Source organism: Pipistrellus hanaki, assembly GCF_964339955.1.
Source record: "Pipistrellus hanaki genome assembly, chromosome: 2".
In the NCBI taxonomy this organism is placed as follows: Eukaryota; Metazoa; Chordata; class Mammalia; order Chiroptera; family Vespertilionidae; genus Pipistrellus; species Pipistrellus hanaki.
Genome location: NC_140504.1, coordinates 78,037,394 through 78,063,032, shown reverse-complemented (window position 1 = coordinate 78,063,032; position 25,639 = coordinate 78,037,394). Strand labels below are relative to the sequence as shown.

Sequence of the window (25,639 nt, the reverse complement as noted above, 5' to 3'; positions counted from 1 at the left end):
CACAGGAGCTGCCCCTGGAGGTCAGTGCACTCCCACAGCAGGAGTGCCGCTTAGCCAGAAGCCCTGAGCCGGTTCATAGCTGAGGAGAGCAGCGGCCTGTGGCAGGAGCCTCTCCCACCTCCACAGCAGCTAAGGATGTCAGAATGCCAACAGTGGGACATCCCCCCAAGGGCTCCCGGACTGTGAGAGGGCACAGCCGGGCTGAGGGACCCCTCCCCAAGTGCACAAATTTTGTGCACTGGGCCTCTAGTGTGTGTGTGTGTATGTATGTGTGTGTGTGTGTGTATGTGTGTGTGTGTGTGTGTGTATATATATATATATATATATATATATATATATATATATAACATGCAAATTTGTTCGGGATGCCTTAACATTCACAACCATCTCCAAGCCCTAACAGTCACGACTGGCGCTGCTCGGAGCACGCCTCCACCCTAGTGGACACACACAGGGGTGCCTCTGCATGTGAGCTGCAGAGGAAACGTCTTTTCTGACCGCTCATTGGCGAAGCTCCCTGTATGCCACTGGTAATGTTCTTGGTAACTTGGGTAATAAGAATCCAAGAAGGTGATCTAGGGTTTTTCCACCTCACTTCTGGAGGAAAAAAATGAAGGTCTGCTGCTGGAGGGGCTAATAAATGTCATATCCTACCCTAGCCAGTTTGGCTCAGTGGATTCTGCCTCGGCCTGCTGACCACAGGGTCCAGGTTCGATTCTGGTCAAGGGCATGTACCTAGGTTGCAGGCTCCTCCTTGTCCGGGGCCCAGTTCAGGGCTCATGCCAGAGGCAATCAATTGAAGTGTCCCTCTCACATTGATGTTTCTCTCTGTTTTTCCTTCTCCCATGCTCCCTAAAAATCAATGTAAACATATTCTCAGGTTAGGATTTAAAAAAAGAAAGAAAGAAAGTAATGTCATATCCTATGAAAGAGACATCTTGAAAATGCCTAAAGAAAGTTGTCATTTTTTTCATGGTGAAGGGTCTGGAGTCCATGTTGATGAAAATACCTTGGCAGCTGTGGCGGCCGGCAGTGGCAGCAGCAGTGGGTGATGGGGGTGGTGCCTTCCCTGATCAGCCCGGTCACCTTCCACAGAGGGAGGCCAGACTGCAGCTTAGGCCAGCTCCCTGTTAGTAGGACATCCCCTGAGGGCTCCAGACTGTAAAAGGGGGCGGGCTTGGCTGAGGGACCCTCCCACCCCAGTGCATGAATTTTGTGCACCGGGCCTCTAGTTTTACCTATAATCAACATAAATAATATTTTAACGGCTAAAATTGATATAAAAGGAAAAACCAAAGATGAACAAAATGTCAAAAGTTTAAATAAAAACAGGATTATAAATGCTGGGTTGAGCCATATTGGAGCCTGAGGCAAAAGGAAAGTCATTAATACTGATCTTGGCTCTGAAAATCTCAGGTAAGTAAAATATAAAACTAGGACCAGGGTTCCTAGATTAGTAATATAAAATTGTATTAGTGTTTATAATAATATTCTTTTTTTTTTTTTTCCTAGGGATATATTAACATCTCCATCATGCTGGCAACATGCTGTCCTCCTTAACCGATTCAGTTACCCTTTTGAACTGGAAAAGGATTTACATTTCAAGGGCTATCACGCACTCTTCCAAGGATCTTTACCCTATTATCCTAAATCAATGAAGTGTTATCTTAGCAGAATTCCCCACCGGATGCCTTCAGAAAGACACCAAATTGGAAGCCTAAAAAAATACTATCTCCTGAATGCTGCCTCTCTTCTCCCAGTACTGGCTCTTGAGTTAAGGGATGGAGAGAAGGTTCTGGATCTGTGTGCTGCTCCTGGAGGAAAATCAATCGCTCTGCTGCAGTGTGCTTACCCAGGTAGTATGCTTTTCTTTCAATTTTAAACCACTTTTCAATGTCCATCTGTATAAAGTGCTTTTAAAATACCTGGGGGAGAAACATAAGATTGAGTTTGCAGACTTTGAAAGCATGAAAACCAGGACAATATGGAGAGAATGGAAATTTTAGCTGAGGAAATCAGTGTAAATAACATTTCCCCCCAGTTACTTAATTCTAGTAGGTAATTGGGAACAAAATTACATTTTGGGAATAAAAATCTATCAGATAATATGAATTCTGATAAACCAATAACAAAGATTTAAAAAATTTTATTACATTTATATTTAAGAGTCATATTGACTTCCTTGTCATACTAATATGAAGCAAAAACATACACCTTTAAAATAATTTTTTGGTATCATTAAATCATACAGTTCTATGGCAGTCTGTCCAATTCTATATAATAAAAGTCCAGTGACCTACTAGCGGAATGATCAGAATGACTGATCGACCAGTTGCCATGATGTGCACTGACCACCAGGGGACAGACGCTCATGCAGGGGCTGCCCCCTGGTGATCAGTGTGCTACAACAGTGGGAGTGCCACTCAGCTGACTGGGATGAGCAGCTGCTCCTGCTGCAAACCACAGGTCAATGGGCAGAACTGGGCTGTGATTGTTCTCTTCACCCCAGGCTCCTCCTCCTTGCTCTCTGCTGCCTCATCCAGATGCCCGCAGGCTGCTCAGTGCTGTCGCTGGGCTAGCAGTGCTGACCCTGGAGGCTGGGAGGGGGGTTCGTGGCTACCATGGGACTCTGCCACGTCTCAGTGGTATTATCCCTGTCTCCTGGAGAGGTGAGTGCTCTGGCTCCACAGAATATACTGGACCAGGGAGCAGCCACTCGGCTGACTGGAATGAGCAGTGCTCCCACAGCGGGCCATGCCCCTCACCAGTGCACAAATCCCACGCACCGGGCCTCTAGTAGAAATATAATGTGACATTTACGTATCATTTAAAACTTTTGAGTAGTCTTTGTGGGGGCTAAACAAATAGTTTTATGTTTTTCCCCAGTTAATAATTGTGAGAAACACTCACCTGTCCAAATTCAAATACTGGACTCGGAGACAGGAATGGCGAGAATAAGACTTTTTAAATGTGGTCTTGCAGGATCAGGTGTCTGGTTGAGCAGGCACACACTTGGAGCGGTGATCACAGGCTATTTATTCCTAGTGTGTGAGAGTCCCTCCCCCAGTTCCTCATTGGTTGAGAACTATGGAGTTAACAGTTTTCCCCATATGTTGTCTAGGTCTATTTTCTCCCTTTGGGTTACCTATATATATAAAAGACCAAGAAACTGTTAGGACCAATTGATCAAATGACCTGTCAACAGGTTGCTATGATGCGCACTGACCACCGGGAGAAGATGCTCAATGCAGAAGCTGCCCCCTAGTGGTCAGTGTGCTTTCACAGCCAACCTCCAGCAGCCAACCAACTTCCCATGTTCCCTCACCCCAGACTGGGTGAGACAGCCCTGATTGGCTCTGATTGCCGGCAAGGTCGAGGGACCCTACCCGTCACAAAATTTGGAACCATTTCACTTACAAAAGGCTGTGTCTGTCACCTAGTTGTTGAACTCATTCACTTTCTCAGCCAAGGCTCCAATGTGTTGAACTTTGGTGTTTTGGTGGTTTCTACACCCTGGCCCCATTTTCAGTAATAAGGTTCTGGATGGGTAGGAAGTTGGTTCCTTATATGTGAAGTTGGTGAAGGGCCATTGGGAAAGGAGGTGCCCTGACTCAAGCCTTCTCCTTCTTTAGGAAGTTGATCTGAAAATTGATTCTTACGAAACTGTCCAAGCCCATCTATCCCTTAGAATAGGGGTGTCGAACTCAATCAGAGAAGGGGCCAAAATCTAAAATCCAGCCTAAATCGCGGGCCGAATGGTTTACTGAACAGTCATAAACTGACAATGTCATAAACTGACAGCGGAGTGCAGTGATGACAGCGCGGTGCGGGCCGCATTGCAAGGCCTGGCGGGCTGGATTTGGCCCGCGGGCCTTGTGTTTGACACATGTGCCTTAGAACATTGTATGTGTCCTTGGGCCATGTGTATCGCAGTTTGAAGACTGCTAATTTAGATCTCCATTTGAGAGCATTCCCTGTCGAAACAGATTATAAACATTTTTATAAGAACCAGGAATCCAGTTCTACTAAGCATTGGTACAAATATATGTTAACAGTGTATTTAGGAGCAAACTTCCTGTGTGTTTCAGAATTGTGGTTAAAACTCTGATATTGCAGCTTGCTGATTTTTATGTAAGAAATAACAAAAGAGATTATTTTGTAATAATTTAAGCTGAAGTTTTATGGAATCATGTGTCATAAGGAGTACTGGGCTTTACTTTCACTCTGTATTCTTTGACAGTATTCTTATTTTGGCTGTTGGATCAATTTTGAAAATCAAAATTTTAGTATTGCAAAAGATGGAAAAGAAATGTCGATTTTTGGTACCATTTTGAAGAGAGGGCATTTTAACCTTAAATTATCTGTATTAGTAGGCTGTAAATATTTCACATGCTTCTGTTAGGGAAGATGATTTGAAGGTGATTAAGGAATCCTAAGACAAACTAATATATTCTAGGACTTTGATATATTCTTCTGTTCTTACATCAAGGGTAATGAACTACAGGCAGTGGTCCAAGTAAAGTGGCTTTTCATCTAAGTAGGACTAATGATAATGGTTTACTAAGAAGTACAGATGTCTTCATGCTGATGCTCAAAGCCCAAATTAGGTTAGCTACAGTGCTTGAATTTGGAATGCAGAAGCAATGCTAATCAAAGCTTTTATAAGCAAAATTTAAAGTGATGGCTTGGCTAAATGTGCATTTATACACCAAATTTCTTTGGATCAGTACTGACCTTTGTTCTGGGCTAAGAGGCTTACAGCTTTGAAGGATTAAAAAGCTCATATTTTAGGTTGATTAAAAAAATTATTCTACTTCTCTGTTGGTCCATCTGCTCCCACCCGTAAGCACAGTGACGGACTATCCATTGGTTTGTTGTTGTTGTTGTTGTTTGTTTTGGTCAGCATAGTTTGTGATAAGTCCTGGTCTTGACAGAAAAAGAGCAAACAGTTCAGATTCAAAAGAGAAAAACATTAATAAATGAAGAATGACCTACCTTGGCAGAGTGGCTTGATCAGTTTCATGCTGTCTCTCTCCAGGCATGAAATTCTCTTTGTTGGTAGTGATATATTTTTGACATCAGGTTAATCTTTGGTGATAGAAAAGATTAAAAAGATTCATTTCATTACTGTGAATTGCTCTTGGCTTCCTTCATACCCTATAGGTGCTATTTCTCCCCTCTTTTCCTGCCTACACCTTCACATTCTTCAGGTTTTCACTCAAGAATCCACTTCCCGCCCTAACCGGTTTGGCTCAGTAGATAGAGTATTGGCCTGGGGACTGAAGGGTCCCAGGTTTGATTCAGGTTGCATTCCCAGTGGGGGGTATGCAGGAGGCAGCTGATTGATGTTTCTCTCTCATCAATGTTTCTAACTCCCTCTCCCTTCCTCTCTGTTAAAAAAAAAATCAATAAAATATATTAAAAAAAAAAAAAAAAAAAGAATCCACTTCCCTAAATTCCCTGCATTAGATGCATCTTCTTTGTGGGACAATAAAAATAAAAACCAACTTGGAACATGGCATAAATCTGTGTTTTTCAAACATTTTCAGTAGTCTCTGTTTCCAGCATCTTAGATTTCATCCCCTTATAAACATCTTTCTGATATCCTAGGGCTCTGAGCAACACAGTGCATATATCTCATTTAATGGTGCAACTCACTTTTTGGGCATTGTCCCTATTTTAAACAAAACAGAGAGAAATTGCTTAAATTGCCCTAGGTGAGTGGCAGAGCTGGCATCTGAACTCAAGTTTTCACTAAAATATTAGCTCTTGCTCCTGTGCTACATTCTCCCAGTGTTACTCAACTGCTGTCTTGTCCAACATCCTCCATTAGCCAGCTCCTGGAGGCTTTCCTTTGTATCTGTAACAGCTACACGGTGCCCAGTCCATTACAGGTGCTTAATAAACCTGAACCTTAAGGTATTTATACTCTCATATGTATTGAAAATTCTTTATTACAATTTTGTATTTTTGTGTAAATTTGTTACATTGTTTCCAGATATCCCTTTCATCATTTACTGTACCGTCAGTATCATTATTCCAATTTTTACATAGAAAAGGACACATAAACAATCATATTAGGAGGAAATACCATACAGTTTTCCACAGTGGTTACTCCAATCTATATTCTCACAAATAGTGCATAAGAGTTCCCTTTTCTCCACATCCTTGCCAAAACTTGTTTTTTGTTAATTTTATTGATGACAGCCATTCTGACAGGTGTGAGGTGATATCTCATTGTGGTTGTAATTTGCATTTCTCTGATGATTAGTGATGATGAACATCTTTTCATTTGTCTATTGGCCATCTCCATGTCCTCGTTGGAGAATTGTCTACTCAGGTCCTTTGCCCATATTTTAATTGGATTATTTGGGTTTTTTTGGTGTTGAGTTTTAAAAGTTATTTGTAAATTCGAATATTAACCCCTTATTAAATGTATCAGCGATTATGTTCTCTTATTCAGTGGGTTATATTTTCATTTTGTTGATTTCCATTGCTGTGCAAAGACTTTTTAGTTTGATTCAGTCTTTTTTGTTTATTTTTTCTTTTATTTCCTTTGCCCATATCAGAAAAAATGTTGCTACGAGAGATGTCTGAAATATTACTGCCTAAGTTTTCTTGTAGGATTTTTATGGTTTCAAGTCTTAACATTAAGGTTTTTTAATCCATTTTGAGTTTATTCTTGTATGTCATTTAAAAAGGTGGTCTGTTTTCATTTTTTTGCATGTATCTGTTCAGTTTTCCCAGCAGCATTTTTTGAATGGACTATCTTTACCCCATTGTATGTTCTGGTCTCCTTTGTCAAATATTAGTTGATGATAAAGGCCTGGATTTATTTTTGGGCTCTCTGTACTGTTCTCTTAATCTGTATGTCTGTTTTTAAATTAAAAAATGAAATTGCCTTATGACCCAGTGATTCTACTTCTGAGAATATACACATAGAAACCTGAAACATTTATTTAAAAGAATATATTCATACCTATGTTCATTGCTGCATTATTTACAATAGCCAAGACCTGGAAGTAACCCAAGTGCCAATCAGCAGATGAGTAGATAAAAAAAGCTGTTGTAATTTACACAATGGAATATTCACTCAGCCAAAAAAAAAAAAAAGAAAGAAAAAAAGGAAATCTTACCCTTCGCAACAACATGGAAGGGAAGGACCTGGAAAATATTTATACCAGTCAGTCAGAGAAAGACAAATGATTAAATGATTATATGATTATATGATTTCACTTTTATGAGGAATCTAATGAACGAGATAAACTAACAAAATAGATAAACATTTTTTAATTGATTTTTAGAAAGAAACATTGATGTGAGAGAGAAACTTCGTTCATTTGCCTCCCGTATGCACCCCAACTAGGATCAAACCTGAAACTTGGGTATGTGCCTTGACCAGGAATTGAACCCTTAACCTTTTGGTGCAACGGATGATTTTCCAACCAGCTGAGCCACCCGGCCAGGGCCAAACTCAGAGATACAGAGAACAGACTGACAGCTGTCAGCGGGGAGGGACTAGTGGGGCTGGGTGAAAACAGTGAAGGGATTAAGCAAAACAAAAACAACTACAAAACCTCATAGACTGAATACCTTAATCAATAAAACAAACAAAAAACCTCATAGACTGACCACAGTATAGGAATTACTAGAGGTAAAGGGTGGTGGCGGGAGGTAGAAGAAGGTATAGGGGTAAGTGGTGATAGAAGGAGGTTGACGGGATGGTAAACATACAATACAATATGCAGATGATGTATTATAGAATTGTATGCTCGAAACCAATATAATTTTATTAACCAATGTCACCCCAATAAATTTAATTAGACAAACAAAGAAACAATCACATTATGGCTTATGGCTCCAAGGAATAATTAGCAGAACGAAAAATAAGCAGAATTGTTTTTTTTTCTTCTAAATATGTGCACCAAAATAAATTAATGAGTGAAACTTATGTTTTTTGTTCCTTTTCATGGACTAATGGCTGGCACGTATAAATGCTTTAATGACTCCTTCAGGAATTTGTTAAATTCACCCTTCTCCTTCTACTTAGTTGAAAAACATCAATATTTTGTTTAGTTTTGACAATCTCCTCATGAAATTTATCTCAGTGTGGTAAAATAATATTTATATTAAAGCTGGGTTGTGATGCCTTATAGTGCATAGTTTTAAAAGTTTAACCAACCTAAGACTATTTAAAATTAACTTCTCAAAGCAAAACAGTAATTTATAATAAACTTATATTTCAACTGGGAGCTGTTTTAAAGCCCTGAATTGAGAATCTTTACTAAAGCTATAATTTAATAATAAAAAAAAAACTACCTGATTTTCAATTATAGTAAATATTCTATTATATTTAAGATTTTTATTATAATGGCATGTTTCAAATAAACTCAGGCACATTTAGTGAATACATATTCTGTGAAAGGCATTGGATGTAGGTGTAGAGCAGTGAGGGATATAGAAATTACTAAGACTTCTGTTTCAGAGGTATGGCAGACTAGGTACCATAACCAACCCTCCTGCTGAAAACAACCAAAAAGGGTAGGCGCAGGGGTCCTCAAACTTTTTAAAGTGGGGGCCAGATCACGGTCCCTCAGAGAGCTGGAGGGCCAGACTATATGAACTACTAATTCCTACTGTAACACCTCGGCTGCGCTCACTGCCCAAAAAACCTGGTGGGCCGGATCAGACTCCTCTGTGGGCCGCATGTGGCCCGCGGGCCGTAGTTTGAAGACCCCTGGTATTAATCATTTCCAAATACTCAGTGGTCAAAATCTAAGAGACAGAAGGAACCTAGAAGGTACATTGAGCATTGAGGTGGCTTTTGACTTGAGTGCATTTACTAAATCTGAAATAACTTGCATGCTGATTTTTATTACCTTATGAAAATACAGGAATAGAAGACAAGGACTACCCAAGTAGAACATCTACTAGATTAAGTTACATAAAAGTGCTGTTCTCTCCATGTAAGGTAAACTAGGAAGAAATAGTGCTCTCCAAGGGACTGAAAAGAAACTGTTCAACTTTGCTGATGGCAGAGGACGGGAAATACCCTCTGAAATTTTGTAGTCACAGTTAAGCCAATGTATACCATTATAGTGAAGTTGCAGAACACTGAAAATAAAAAGATCTTAACTGAAGCCAGGGAGGACATTTTACCTGCAAAGGAACAACAGTTAGACTGAGAGTTGACCTTTGAGAGTAACAAGGGAAACCAGCATTCAGAGGAATGATGTTTTCAATGGGCTGAGAAAGATGACTGTGATTCCAGAAGAATAGTCACCTAAATATCTTGGAGGAGCAAAAGTGAAATACCCTCCCCCCCCCCTTTTTTTTTAGACAAAGAGAGAAAGAGAAGAGTTTTCTACCAACAATTATGAAGGATATGCTTCAGGAAAAAGAAAAACTCTATCCTAGTTGAAAGGTAGAAGATACCAAAAAATAAAGAGCAAAGCAGGTGAGAAAATCTAGCACGCATTGACTCTAGAAGCCAATGATAATGCAGGCCTGGTCCCTCCCAACTTCCCTCCCCTCCTGGCCATCTTGTGGTGGCCATCTTGTGTCCACATGGGGGCAGGATCTTTGATCACATGGAGGCAGCCATCTTGTGTGTTGGAGTGATGGTCAATCTGCATATTACTCTTTTATTAGATAGGATAGAGGCCTGGTGCACGGGTGGGGGTCAGCTGGTTTGCTCTGAAGGTGTCCCAGATCAGGGTGGGGGTTTCCTGGGGGCGTGGGGAGCCTGAGCAAGGGGCCTGTGTTGGTTTGCAGACCGGCCATTCCCCCCCCCCCCCATGCAGAGGCAGTGGTATCTGGGATTTACTTATCTTCTACAATTGAAACTTTGTAGCTTGGAGCAGAGCCAAGCCTCCTGCTCACTCAGTGGCAGCAGCCATTTCTGTTGGGATTTATTTATCTTCTATAATTGAAACTTTGTAGCATTAAGTGGAGGCCTTGGCTGGCCAGGGTGTGCGGAAAACTTGGCTTCCTCTATTGCCGAGGAAACCCAAGCCTCCCTCCTGCTCTCTCAGTGGCTGTAGCCATATTGGTTGGGTTAATTTGCATACCCACACTTGGTTGGCTGGTGGGCGTGGCTTGTGAGTGTAGTGGAGTGATGGTTAATTTTCATATTACTCTTTTATTAGATAGGATAATTGTATTACATATAACATAGCATAATGAATATATATATTCAAATAAAGGAAAATCAAAACACGCACATATATATATATATATTCAAATAAAGGAAAATCAAAACATTGATTTTATTAGGGAGAGAAGCATTTGCTAAGTGCCTACTGTAAAGTAGTTTTCCCTTATCCACATTTTCTCTTTCTGTGGTTTCAGTTGCCCAAGGTTAACCATGGTCTCAGAATATTAAAAGGAAAATTCAAGAGATCAACAGGAAGTTGTAAATTGTGCTCCATTCTGAGTAGCATAATGAAATCTTGCACTGGCCTGCACCATCCTGCCCCAGATGTGAATCATCCCTTTGTTTGGCTTAACCATGCTGTCTCTATACCTCACCCACTGAAGTTTTACAGCTCATAACTTGGGCCATGTCTTTCTAATCATAGTGATAATTGCATTTTACATGCTTTTGCCCACATACCACATATCTTCCTTTCTTTAACCTGAAAGTGTTCTGTCCTGGAAGGAGCTCTGTATATGTAACGGGATATGTCCTTTACTCTTAATAGCTTTAAGGGAGAGCTGAGGTATTTGTTGTATATTACGGCTTTTTACCTCCAAAATTAAGTTTGAATGAGTAAATATTGAGAGAAGCTGTATAAGAGAAAAACTATTAATGTTTTATGTAGTGTGTGTGAGTGTCTGTGTTTTGTTTTTTTTTCAGAATAAGAATAATATTTACCTTTGAGCCCTATTTCTGCATAAATACAATAAATTTATTTCTTTTTAAATTTAGTCAACCAAAAGTAGAAGTTTAACATTTCCATTGCATTCATTTTAAAACTTTTAAATTCTTTATCTTTAGGTTATCTTCATTGCAATGAATATGATAGTCTGAGATTGAGGTGGCTGAGGCAGACGTTAGAATCTTTCATCCCAGAGTCTTTGGAAAATGTAATTAAAGTGTCTGAATTGGATGGCAGAGAAATGGGAGATGCCCAGCCTGAAAAGTTTGACAAGGTACTTTTGACATTGTGACAAACTGATGGACTCCCCGTGATACCACTGTTGTGTTGTGGGTTTTTTGTGTGTGTTTTGTTTTGTTTTCCATCTGTTTCCAGACAGAGCCTGGTACAGTTTCTTAGTACCCTGGGAAATTCTGATAAAGTGAGCCTGGAAGTAGTTTTCATTTGATGGTCAGCATGGTTCAAAGGAAGCAGTAACATTGGGATTGGAGATTATAGAATGATTTTTATTTCCAGGTACCTCAAAGATATTTAGGAAAGATCAGATATTACTTGTGTGAGTACACAAACATGTGCGTTGTATTGCTCTGATTTGGTAACATTTCATATTAGAGTATGATAGTTGAAGAAAAAGAGCATTTCAGTAAACAGAAATTGAAATATTAGTTCCTAAAAATAAATGCTGAGAATGCAGAAATATAATATCTGTTTAAAATGAGTCACTTTTATAAAGTATTTTGCTATAGTGTTAAGAATATGAAATATTAGGGGACATTAATAGATTTTTAGTCTCCCCTCTCCCCCATTCCCACTCTCTCTCTCCTCCAAAAACCCAAACATTGAAAGTGCACAGGAAATTTTGTGTAAAGTATTAGTAAAGAAATGTCATAAAGAAGAATTATGATGGTATATTTTTGGCTTTAAAAGAAATGTCTTTATTTGCTATTTTTGGTTATGTTTTACAGAGCTTCCCTATATACTTTGTGTCTGAGGTTGTATTTTCAGCACATATTTACATTATGTTTCCTCTTTTTCCCTAGGTGTTAGTTGATGCTCCATGTTCAAATGACCGAAGTTGGTTGTTCTCTTCTGACTCTCAGAAGGCAGCCTGTAGGATAAGCCAAAGAAGAAAGTTGCCAGTTCTACAGATAGAACTCTTAAGGTAAGGGCTGGTAATGCAAATATGTATTTTGGTTCTGATGTAATTTAAATAGATGTGACAAAACATGACACAAGGAAGTCCCTAAATAGGTTTCCTATGTAGATGTCCAAAGACTACACCCAGAAAATTCTTAATCTTATTCTTCCAAAGACTGTACCCACATAATTTTCAATCTTATTCCTCCAAAGGCTGCATCCTCTTAATTCTCAATCTTACTCCTTTAGAGGCTGCACCCAGGTAATTATCAATCTTATTCCTCCGAAGACCCAGGTAATTCTCAATCTCTTCCCTTTCAGTTCTCATACTGGAATGTTCCTTCTGCCCCTGCCCTGTTAATGAAATACAGTATTTCTGTGCACTGTCTTTTAAAAGGCACAAGTGATTTTACTATGGTTTAAATTTTTTTCTTATTGGGATCATCCCAAGCCTAGGTTTCATCACCCTATTCTTTCTTCGGGATTTGAACCAGAATGCAGCTTTGGATCATATGTTTTCCTGGTTTTCTTTCTATTTATATTCTTAATCTGCTCTTAATTAGCTTATCCTACAAATTTTGGGTTTCCTTAAGCAACTGATGTTAGGTAGAGCTCTTTTCTATTTATCAGATGGCTTCAACTGATATAAGACACTGTCTCCCAAATAAAGGTCTAAGCTCAGATCTTTCTCCTTTGTCTCAGAACTTTATGAGACTAGAAGCTCGATGCATGAAATTCATGCAAGAGTTGGTCTCTGCAGCCCCAGCTGCCTTGCCCCTCACCGCCTGGGCTGCCCGTGGCCCTGCCCACTGGTCTTTCTGGAATGTTGTTCCACTGTCTGGTCTAATTAGCATATTATCTCTTTATTATATAAGATACTAGAGGCCCGGTGCACAAAACTTGTGCATGGGGGGTCCCCTCAGCCTGACCTGCACCCTCTCTAATCCAAAACCCCTCGGGGAATGTCTGACTGCCTCTCGTAATCTGGGACTGCTGGCTCCCAACTGCTCACCTGCCTGATTGCCCCTAACCCCTCTGCCTGCCTGCCTGATCACCCCTAACCACATCTACTTGCCTGATCGCCCCTAGCCACCTCTATCTGCCTGCCTGATCACCCCTAACTGCTTCCCTACTGGCCTGATCACCCCTAACTGCTCCACTGCTGGCCTGGTCACCCATAACCACCTCTGCCTTGCCCCGCACCCAGGACCCGGGTTTCCCTCCCTCTGGCCGGCCACAGGCACCCAGGACCTGGGCCGGCTTCGCCCAGACTAGCTGCAACTGCAGGGAACCATGGACAGGTGGCTTTGCCTGGGCCACAGCTGCAGGCGCCCGGGACTGTGGGGCATGCAGCTTGTCCCTTTCCCGGGCCACAGATGCAGCCGCAGCCACTGGCATCTGGGACTGTGGAATGGGTGGCTTGTCCCTCTCCTGGGCTGCAGCCTGGCTGATCCCCATTCCTCTCTTGCAAGCTCATTTGTGCCTGGCTGGTTCCCATTCACGTCTCCCAGTGTTGAGTGTCTGAGCCGTTAATGGCGTGATGTTGTGATGACCATTTGCATATTAGCTCTTTAGTATATAGGATAGAAGAGAGGAGAAGAGATAGGTTAGTGGGGTTTCTATTTTGTTTTTTATTTTGTTAATGGGTGGGACAGAAGATCACTAGATGTTATGAGTTCTCTCTTGACAAACTGAGTTATGTATTTTTGAGGGACTTCCAAATAGACATCTCTGGTAGAATCCTATATAATAAAGAGCTAATATGCAAATAGTCATCATGCCCTCACACAACAATGGCTCAGACACTCAACACTGGGGAGAAAGGAATGGGGACCAGCCAGGCTGGAGCCCGGGAGAGGGACAAGCCACTTGCCCCACAGTCCCGGGCACCAACGGCTGAGACTGCCGCCTGGGAGAAGGACAAGCTGCCCGCCCCGCTGTCCCAGGTGCCAGTGGCTGTGTCTGTGGCCCAGGCAAAGCTGCCTGCCCATGATCCCCTGTGGCTGCAGCCAGTCCAAGCGAAGCTGGCCTGGGTCCCGGGTGACCGTGACCAGCCAGAGGGAGGGAATCCTGGGTCCTAGGTGTGGGGTGAGGTAGATCAGGCCAGTAGCGGAGCAGTTAGGGGCAATTAGCAGGCAGGCAGAGGTGGTTAGGGGCCATCAGGTAGGCAGGAGAGCGGTTAGGAGCCAGTAGTCCCAGATTGCCAGAGGCAGTCAGACATCCCCTTAGGGGTTCCGGATTGCAGAGGGTGCAGGCCGGGCTGAGGGACTCTCCCCTCTAGTATCTCAATAATTGCCATGCATGCCACCTTGCATTTGCTCAAATCAAAGTTCATCTCCAGCTCCCCTTTCTCATATGCAATCTGTCACCATGACATTTTAGTTGTACCTGTATATTTCTCAGTATTATTCCACATCTAATTCTTTTCATCCTTATTAGCCTAATCTCAGTTACCAGCATGTGTCCCCTCAGTTATTTCAACTGGCTCCAGGTGTGAGCTCTCCTTCACTCTCCATAATAAAGCCAAATCTGATTTGAAATGTAGATCTGATCTTGCCATTTTCCTTTTTGAAATTCCGCAGTAATTTCTCATTGCCATTAAGATGTCAGATTCTTTAGTATGATATTGAAGTCTTTTTTGGATACGGTTCATTCTTATTTCACTTACCTCATGTTTCAGGGCTCTCTTGCATTATATTCTAACTGTGCAGCTCCTCACGCTCACCTTACAGTATCTCATTTCTGAGGCTAGTACATTTCCTGTTCCTTTTGCTTGAAAGTTCTTCTAACTCACTCTCTTCCTTTCTCTTGATTAATGCTACTGGTTCTGACTCCCTAGTTCTGAGGTTGATCTCCCCCTTCCATCTTTCACTTTACTTAAAAATGTATTGATTGTTAGTTCCTCTGCTTGATATTTGCCCAGTACTTGTCTCTCTCCTCAACATGACTGTAAGCCCCATGGGAGCAGGGGTTGTCTAATGGTTTTTATTCCCAATATGATTTGTTGTTTGGAACGTAGAAAAGGGTCAATAAATAATTTTTTAAAAACACGAAATTACAAGGGCTGAATATTTAGAATTCACATCTGTAATTAAATTTAGAGCAAAGTTAATCTGACAAAAATAATGATGTGATCATTATTGTGCTATATGGTAATTAGGCTTAAAGCAATTCACATAATTTATTTTGATTAGTATTGCTCTAACTTAACCAAAGCATGGTTTTAGTTTAGTTTAGTTTTCTCCCATGTAATACATTTCCCTTAACATCGTATAATATTTTACGAAGATCCTGCATTTAGGTAAAGCTCACATAGGCACCTTCTTATGTCCTAACAACTGCGGCTTTTTTTTTTTTTTTTTTTTTTTTTTGGTGGCCTCTCCTCTCTCCTATTATCTTACTTTCCCAAAGGATTGGCTTTAGCACCACATCACTTTAATAGCTTATTCACAGGGCACAAAATTGACATCTCAGTCACAATGTGTGTAGGTTTTCATGAGTCATTCATATGTGATGGAGAAAGACCATCATTCCAGGCTTCACCCATCCTTTCCTTGAGCAGTAAAACTATATTCCTTGACTCTGATGCTTGGTCTATGTGAGGTTTTGGAGCCACTTGAAGCAACTGGAACTCTTGATCCCCTTGGCTGTGTGATTATAATGGTAGCCCAGCTATAGGCACAGAAAATGGTTCTAATTCTCTGAAATCTAAAAATCTGGGGGTTAAAAAGATAATGGGACAAAAATAATTTCAGACACAATCTCTCTTTTATCTCCTGACTCCAGAAAATGAAGAAAGAAAGTCTATAATATTTTTCTCATCAGGGATGAGTCTATCACTGTATCACATACAAAAAAGTTTCTCTTTCTTTCCGATTGATAGTGGATCCTCATTTGCATTTGCAAAGAACAATTAGAAAGCTAGCAAGTAAATACTGCCTAACCTGGTATTGCTGACAGAAGATGGCCCTCAGAGGGAGAAAAGAAATGGAAAGGATATTTGAGAGACAAATATGGAAAACTCATATATATATATATATATATATATTTTTTTTTTTTTTTTTAATTGATTTCAGAGAGGAAGGGAAAGGGAGAGAGAGAAATAGAAACATCAATGATTAGAGATTGGCTGCCTCTTGCATGGTTCCTACGGGGCATGCCCTGACTGGGCCATGACCTCCTGGTCCATAGGTCGAAACTCAACCATTGAGCCACTCTGGTCAGGCACGAAAACTATTTTTTTAAAAAATATATATTTTATTGATTTTTTACAGAGAGGATGGGAAAGAGATAGAGAGCTAGAAACATTGATGAGAGAGAAACATCGACCAGCTGCCTCCTACACATTCCCCACTGGGATGTGCCCGCAACCAAGGTATGTGCCCTTGACCAGAATCGAACCTGGGACCCTTCAGTCCACCGGCTGACACTCTATCCACTGAGCCAAACTGGCTTCGGCAAGAAAACTTTTTGATTGCCCTAAAATTGTATCTGCTTTTGTTTGCTGACAGATGTGATATTCAAAGGTACTTGATGCTCTCTTTGGCTACATAATCATTTACCTAATCAGAAACCATTCATATTTGTAGTAAACTAGAGGCCCGGTGCACAAAATTCATGCATGGGAGAGGGGTCCACTTAGCCCACCCTGCACTCTCTCCAATAGGGGACTCCTTGGACATCCCTCTTGCAATCCTGGACTGCTGGCTCCCAATCGCTCACCTGCCTGCCTGGTTACCCCTAAATTCTCTTCTCCCCCCCTCCCCCAGCTGGCCTGATTGCCCCTCACTTCTTCTGCATGCTGGCCTGATTGTCCCTAACTGCCACCTCTGCCAGTCTGGTCACTACTACCTGCCCCCTGCTGCTGGCAAAGTTGCCCCCAACTGCCCCTCCCTACCAGTCTGGTCTGCCCCCCCCCCTCCCCCCCCCCCCCCCCCCCCCGCGCTGGCTTGGTCACTCCTTACTGCCTCCCCTGCTGGCCTGGTTGGCCCCAAATGCCCCCTCCCTTCCAGTCTGGTTGCTCCTAACTGCCCCCCCTCCCGCTGGCCTGGTTGCTCCTAACTGCCCCCCCTCCCGCTGGCCTGGTTGCCCCAACTGCCCCATACCTGCTGGTCTGGTTGCTCATAATTGCCCCCCTCCCCCCACCAGTCTGGTCACTGCCCCTCCTGCTAGCCTGGTCACCCTTAATATTCCCCATACTGGCCTGGTCACCTCTCACTGCCTTCTTGTCAGCCTAATCATCTCCAACTGCCTCCCCCTGCCGGCCTGGTCACCTCTTACTGTCCCCCCTGCTGGCCTGGTTGCCCCTAACTGACCCCCTGACGGCCTGGTCGCCCCACACAGCCTGCTTGTTCAGTTGTTTGGTCATCCCTCACTAACCCCCCACCGGCCTGGTCACCCCATGCAGCCTACTGTTCAGTTGTTTGGTCATCCCTCACTATCCTCCTGCTGGCCTGGTCGTAGGCAGCCATCTTGTGAGGGCATGATGGTCAATTTGCATATTATCTCCTTATTATATAGGATAAGCAGCCTGCATAGCATTCAGAATTTTAGCTTATGAAAACATTATATTCTGCAATCAAATATTAATCTTGTACACATTTTTATGAATGTGATACTTAAATGAAAATAGATACTTTATTTATTAGAAGTTTCTTGATGTTAAATTTTTTAAAAGGACTAATGTTAATGGATATGGTATAGAAAAATATATGTAATAGTCTTTCAAAAATTCTTTTAAAAATTAATGTATGTATAGAATGTATATAATCATGAAAATAATAGTCTAACCTGATATTTTAACATGAAAAGCATCCTGGAAGGCACAGTGATGATAAGAGAAAGATCTCAAAGCAGATGAGCTCATTGTACACTTATTAAGGACTCTCTGATTTGTCCACACAGAATTAGAAAAGTTAGAATGTTCTATTAACTTGATGAAACATGAAGAAAAATTTATATACAACTTTCTCAAACATCTGTCCTCCAAATCGTTTTCAGAAGATAAGAATGTAGGAAGGGATATAAGGAATAATTGAAGAGAAGCCAATTCTAATTATTGAGTGCCAATTGAAACCTTTATTATTATTATCTCTCAAAATAATTTCTGAGACCATTTCTGTTACATACTATACATGTACATGCTACATAATTGGATTTTCTGCCTCATTTTAAATTTAAATATATTAAGAGAAACAGAGGAAAAATATGCTAAAAATGTAAAGACTAAATATGTTTAGTCCTTTTATTTTTATTTTCATTTATTTATTTTTGTGTGTGTGTGTGGTTGTTTTTTTTTTGTCTAGTCTTTTTAGAAAATGACCATGATTTCTCTGCAAGAGAAATTTACATGATTGTTAGGTGGAAAGTATGAATTGAAGAGTATGATTTATAACAAAAATATAGGTATCTTATTGCAGTAATGTATCATGTCATCCATTTCCTCAGAGGAAGTCAATCGCATTTAAAATACTGACCCCTTCGGGTTTTCTTTTCTCATCAGTTGATAAGTAAAATCCAGTTTGAGAACTCATTGAAAAAGGAAGCTTAGATTATTTTGTAACATTTGAAAATTCCTATAAATCATCCATATGATAGACTTTAAAAAGTGGTTCTTTGACAGTGAAAATTGTATTTCAAAAGAAACATTGAAAAAACAGCACCAACATTGCTTCTGTTATGCTCTTGTGTTAAGAGATACCTAGTGACTGTGGAGCATGGGCCTTCATCATTCATCAACACAGCACCCAAAACGTTGATGTGTTCATAGTGGAAAATAATCTTTTCACATATAATTATACTAGAATGGAATATTCCCACCACTGTTTCAGATATGTATATATTTTCTCTTTAAAGTTAACTAATTCAGTTAACCTTGCATACTGTCATCCTATGCTTAGTTTTATGTTTGTAATCTCTAAAACAAAGGCAAGCCACTGTTAATACTACTACTACTGTTGCTACTACTAATTCTCTTCTTTCTCCTCTTTTTTCTTCTGTTTTCTTTAAGCTAGGTTTCAGGAATCAGAGATTCTAAAATTAGAAGTCTGTAATTTGTTTGGGCAAAGTTCTTTTCAGTAAGAGTATACAGATCAAAATATTTCACATTAAGTGAAATTATGAAAGATTGAGGAGACATCCATAGATATAATGTGTATTTTCTGTCATAAAACTATGTATCAAATGTAGATTAACAGTTTGACATAAATCCTACCTAATAAAGAGGGAATATGCTAATTGACTGTCATGCCCTCAAAGATAGCAGGGTCCACAGCCACAAGATGGCGGTGCCCAGTCCCACCTGCATGCCTGCCTCTGGAGTCCCCCAGTCTCCTCAGCCCCCCAGCTGCCCAGGGCTGGCTGAGGTGCAGGTAACTAGGGCTGGCCGAGGCTTGTGCTGCCGGCAGTGGCAGCAGCAGAAGTGTGATGGAGGCATTGCCTTCCCCTGATCGCCAGGTCACCTCCCGCCCCTGAGGGCTCCCAGACTGTGAGAGGGGGCAGGCTGGGCTGAGGGACCCCCCATCCAGTGCATGAATATTATATAATATCCTATATAATAATGAGTTAATATGCAAATTGACCCTCACACCCTGGCACAAGATGGCCACCCCATGTGGCCATAGATGGCTGCCACAAGATAGCCAGCAGGGTAGGGCAGTTGTGGGCGATCAGGCCAGCAGGGGAGGACAGTTGGGGGCAACCGGGCCTGCAGGGGAGGGCAGTTGGGGGTGACCGGGCCAACAGGAGAGGGCAGTTGGGGGCAATTGGGCCAGCAGGGGGGGGACAGTTGGGGGCAATTGGGCCGGCAGGGGAGCAGTTAGGCATTGATCAGGCTGGCAGGGAAGTGGTTAGGGGATGATCAGGCGGGCAGGCAGGCAAGTGGTTGGTAGCCAGCAGTCCCAGATTGTGAGAGGGATGTCCAATTGTGGGATCCCTGTGAGATTGGTCCTAAACCGGCAGTCGGACGTCCCCTAAGGCGTCCCAGATTGGAGAGGGTGTGGGCTGGGCTGAGGGACACACCCCTGGTGCACAAATTTTGTTTATTTCCTTTGCATATATTATAGTATTTATAAAATAGTTATCATAGCGACATACAATTTGATATATTTTTCTACTTATTTTATTAGGAACATTTGATTATTAAGTAGTCTTTGAAATCATACTTATGAAATGACATCATATGAAATCACTTCATTTTCTTATTCAGGTAGGACTATGAAAGACTGCTTTTTTCTAATAATAGTATCCCAATGACATAAGAAATAATTGCAAAACATGTCTTAATGGAGATTAAAACATGAGTTTTTTTTTAATGATCCAAGCAAGAGCTTGATAACTTTTTGCGGAAGGCGTTAACAGGTGGCCTGTGATCATTTCTCTTTTGATTTCCTGGGAGACACTCCATGGAAAGAAAGTAGGTAAACATGTTGATAACTGACTTCTTTGGTAAATAGACTAATGAATTTTACTAAGAGGAAATCTCTAAGAGTAAACCGCTTGCTTATGGCTTGCTTTGAGGAGGATGTCCTTGGTTAGAACTGCCTGTGATAAACAAGGCTTAGAATCTATACATTTATGAGGCATGGCTTCTTGGAGGATATCCTATAAGCTATTCAACTCTTGAGAGGTGACAAGCTAAATGCTTACCATGTGTGAGGTGATCAGTGAACTTTGCTTAGAGAGCTCACCTATTATTACTGATTAGAAAACATTCTGAGCTAGAAACAGGATTTAGGAAGCCACATTGCATGTCCCTGTTTCTCTTGTGACACTTTGTTGCTTGTATACTTGAGATTATTAATTAAGCGTGATAGTAGTTAAGATCTCTGGTTCATGAGAATCTGATTTGACAATCCAATCCTTTGTTTTAGCTCACCCCTAAACCCCACTAGGTACCTCTCATGAAGCTAAATTGAAAACATGATTTGGATCAGAGTCCCAAGTGCAAACCTCTTATTCCAGCCTCACATCTAAATCTTGGAACTCAATCATCTCATCTAGCCAGCTGCTAGGAACATGATTATATCCTGTGCATGGAATCATGATTAAGAGGATGAAGGGGTAGGACCTGTTGTACCAGAGCTCAGGTAGGTCTAAGAAAACAAGAGGTCATTAATGCTAATGAATAGTTACTTTATCCATTTGATCTCCATCTACTGGTCAGATAATAACAACAGGCCATTCATTGACTACATTAGCTACTTCTTCCCTCTGGCAACCACCACTGCTGTTTGTGTCCATGAGTTTCAGTTTTATATCCCATATATGAGCGAAATCATATGGTTCTTAGCTTTTTCTGAGTGACTTATTCACTTAGCATAATGTCCTCAAGATCCATCCATGTTGTTGTAAATGGTGCTATTTCATTCTTTCTTATGGCTGAGTAGTATTTCATTGTGTAGATATACCACTTCTTTATCCAGTTCATTTTTGTGGGACACTTTGGTTGTTTCCCTGTTGTTCCACTGTGAATAATGCTGCAATGAACATAGGGGTACATATATCTTTGTAAATACATGATTTCGAGTTTTTCAGGTAAATACCCGGGAAAAGGATTGCTGGGTCGTATGGAACTCTATTCTTAATTTTTTGAGGAATCGCCACACTGTTTTCCAGAGTGGTTATACCAGGGTACAGTCCCACCAGCAATGAATGCGGGATCCCTTTTTCCCCCACAACCTCTCTAACACTTGTTATTGCCTGTCTTGTTGATAATGGGCACTCTAGGGGTAAGGTGGTATCTCATTGTAGTTTTGATTTGCATTCCCCTAATTGCTAATAAGGTTGAACATCTTTTTATATATCTATTTACTGTTCCTGTGTCTTCTTGGGAAAGGTGTATTTTCAGGTCCTTGGTCTACTTTTTGAATAGGTTGCTTGTTTGGTGTTGAGTTTTATGAGTTCTTTATATAATAAAACCCTAATATGCAAATCAACCAAATGGCGGAACAACCAGTCGCTATGACGTGCACTAACCATTGGGCAGACACTCAAAAAGCAGGAGTTGCCCTCCTGGTGGTCATTGTGCTCCCATGGGGGAGTGCCACTCAGCCAGAAGCCAGGCTTACAACTGGTGAGTGCAGCAGTGGAGGCGGGAGAGGCTCCCACCTCCACTCCAGGCAGGCGGGAAGGAGCGAGGGGTCCCAGACTGCTCAAGGGGGATCGGGCCTAAGCTGGCAGGTGGACATCCTCTGAGGGGTCCTAGACTGCAAGAGGGTGCAAGAATTTCATGCACCGGGCCTCTGGTATTGAATAATATTGGTGATAATGGACATCCTTGTGTTCCTGATCTTAGAGGAAAAACTTTCAGTTTTTCACCGTAAAGTATGATGTTAGTTGGCCTTTATTATTCCTTCTATTACTATTTTATTGAGTGTTTTAATCATAAATGGATGTTGTATCTTATCAAATGCTTTTTCTTCATCAATTGCTAAGATCATATGAGATATCATTATATATAAAAAGCCAGTGACCAGAACGATTGGAACGACCGGTCACTATGACATCTACTGCAGCCTGCAAACTGCCCAATGGAGGGCTGGGGCCAGCTGGCCAACCTCCCACAGACCCTCCCCCAGCCGGCCCCACCCCTGATCGGCCTCTCCCACCCTGATTGAGAGCTGGGAGGCCGACCAACCCCCCTGTGGCCCTTATTCCTGGGAAACCCCACCCCTAACTGCCCCTCCCCCCCCAATAGGGGGCAAGGCCAGCCGACCAACCTCCTGCAGTCCCTCCCCCCAGCTGGCCTTGCCCTGAATCGGCTCCCACCATGTCTATGGGCCCACAGCCCCTCCACCTGGCAGGCCCCGCCCCTGATCGCACCCGTACCCCATTAGTACCCCATTAGTTGGCGGGGCCAGCCAGCCAACCTCCTGCAGTCCCCCTGCCCACCCTCACCCCAGATCGGCCTCCTCACCCAAATCAGGGGCAGGGTTGGCAGGCCAACCACCTGCGGCCCCTCCCCCATTTGTCCCCACCTCCGATTGGCCTGAGGCCACTCCCCCAGCCAGCTCTGCCCCTGATTGCGCCCCCACCCCTCCACTCCAATCAGGGGCAGGGCCTGACAGCCAACCACCCATGGCCCCTCCCCCAGGCCGGTGGCCCCCGATTGGCCCTCCCACCCCGTTCTGGTGCAGGACCAGCCAGCCCAAAATCCCTCCCCACAACTGGCCCCACCCTGGTCAGCCCCCACTACCCAATTGGCCTTGGGAACCTCCCCCTAGTCAGCTCTGCCCCTGATCGCCCCCACCACACCAATTGGGGGTGGGTCTGGTCAGCCCACCGCACATAGCCCCTCCCCATAGCTGGCTCCACCTTCAATCAGCCCCCCTACCTCAATTGGGAGCGGGGCCTGCCAATTGCCCACTGCTGGTCTGGTCCTGATCTGGGCCCCATCAGGGATGGGCCAGCTGGCCAACCTCCTGCTGTCTCCTCCCAACAGGCATGACCCGATGGGCCAGCCGGACCCCACCTGTGCACAAAGCCATGCACTTGGCCTCTATTGTGTGTGTGTGTGTGTGTGTGTGTTTTCTTATTGATTTCATAGAGGAAGGGAGAGGGAGAGAACCTTTGGTGAGAGAAAATCATTGATCAGCCACCTTCTTAACACCCCCAACTGGGGATTAATCCCACAACCCAGGCATGTACCATGACTGGGAATTGAACCGTGACCTTCTGGCTCATAGGTTGATGGTCAACCACTGAGCCATGCAAGGTTGGCTCTCTGCATCAGTTCTTGATTCCTATCTTAGATATCACTAGTTCTTTCCTCTATCTTGTTGGTTCTGTTTCTATCCTCAGTATTTTACTCTTAATCTCCTTAATTGCATGCTTCATTTTCAGGATTTCTTATTGGTTCTTTTTTAGTTTCATTCTCCTAGGTAAAGTACTTGTTTTGTTCATTGATTGGTTTTCTGAGTGCACTGAATTGCCTGTCAGTATTTTCTTGCATCTCATTTTCAGAACTGTAATCTTGAATTCTTTGTCATTTATATCACATATTGCCATGTTTTCCAGCCTGCTTTCTGGGTATTTCTGTGGCTTTCATGGTATTTACTGTCCTCTGATTTTGCATCTATCTTTAAAGAGATCTTTCTACTCTTTTCCAGTAGATGGTGCTGAATCACAAGATTTTCACCTATGTGGTCTCCCAGCCTCGAACCTCCATGGCTTCCATAAGACAGTACAGCCCTGCTCCTTGGGGATGGGGGTTGTTTCGCCCTCATGGTAATGGCAACCCCTGACCTCCGTGGAGTCCTGTCCCAAGCTACCCTCCTGCAGATCAGTTGCAGAGGAAACAGCTGTTCTATTGTAACAGCTCTTAGTTTTCAGATAACATGCTTCTGGACCCGACTACAATGGCAATGGCAGGCGAGTTTTGGGAGTCTGAGCAGCAGCAGGTCTCTGTGGTTCCATTTCTTTGTCTGAAACACCACCACCCAGCCCGGCCATGGGGAGCTGCACAGCAGAAGCCCACGCTCTGTCAGGCATCTGCTGACTCGGACATTGTTCACTCTTCCACTTGCCACTCACGCTGTAGGCTGCCCCTGCCCTCCCTTCTGCAGCTCTCTGTTCTACTACTGGGTTTCTCCCCGCTCCCAGCTGAGCCGCGAGCTCCCAGCTGCAGGGCTGCCTCTGCAGGCTCTCTGCACGTTCCTCCCTTCTCATCTCTTAGCCTAGATGTTAAACTGCACGGGTCTATCAGGCGTGCTTCTGTGTTGAGCAGGGATTTCTTTGTTGAATTGTATAGATGGTTAACTTGTTGAAATGTCAGGGGGAAAGGAAAAGTTGCACCTTGCACCCTTGTAGCAGCCATTCCTCTGACATCTTAATGAGGTAATTAACTGTTGTGAAGATGTATTAAACTAGAGATCTCCAAGTAGAAACTGATTAAAATATGCAAAAACTTGTCATTTTTAATCAGTATAAAAAAATATCTAGTGTCATTATTCTGCTTTAGCAGTACTGCATAAAGATACCCTTCTTCAAGGTAAAAACTTATTGCTAGTGGAGAAAGATTATTATCAGCATTGTTTTTTTTTCTTATGTTGACAAAGGAATAGCTGCTGGGTATGGTATCTCTGAAAATTGCAAACGGAGTCATGTTTCTCTTAAATTTACTGAACTTATTTGAGAATAAACAGTTCAGTATCTAGAAAAACATTTTCCCTTTTTAAAATGGAAATAAATATTTTTGAATCATTTCTTAATATGTATGTCAATGTGAAGTAACATTTAAACATGTAAAGGATTTTTGTGAGTTTATTTGTTGGGAAGCAGAATATCAATGAATTAAGATTAATGCTCCCTGGTATCTGGAATTTTGATAACTTACTGTGAGCACAGTAAAGAGTACCTTCAAGGCTTGTAAAATACTTTTAAAACACAGGGCCCAGTCAGTGTTGCTCAGTGGTTGAGCGTCAACCCATTTACCAAGAGGTCACTGAATCGATTCCCTGTCAGGGCACATACCCGGGTTGCAGGAGGCAGCCATTCCATGTTTCTTTCTCATTGATGCTTCTTTCTCTCCCTCTCCCTTCCTCTCTCTCTAAAACCAATAAAGAAAATATATTAGGCCGAAACCGGTTTGGCTCAGCGTTAGAGCGTCAGTTTGTGGACTGAAA

General features: G+C 42.4%; 1 protein-coding gene across 1 annotated transcript in view; it reads left to right on the top strand.

Annotated features, from left to right (window-relative positions):
- Positions 1–25,639, top strand: part of NSUN3 (NOP2/Sun RNA methyltransferase 3) — a 57,187-nt gene that overhangs the window by 11,923 nt on the left and 19,625 nt on the right. Inside the window, exons 3-5 of the mRNA XM_084875501.1 lie at positions 1,513–1,856; positions 11,000–11,154; positions 11,921–12,042. Of these exons, the coding sequence (XP_084731627.1) occupies positions 1,513–1,856; positions 11,000–11,154; positions 11,921–12,042 (621 nt within the window). The remainder of the gene's footprint in view (positions 1–1,512; positions 1,857–10,999; positions 11,155–11,920; positions 12,043–25,639) is intronic.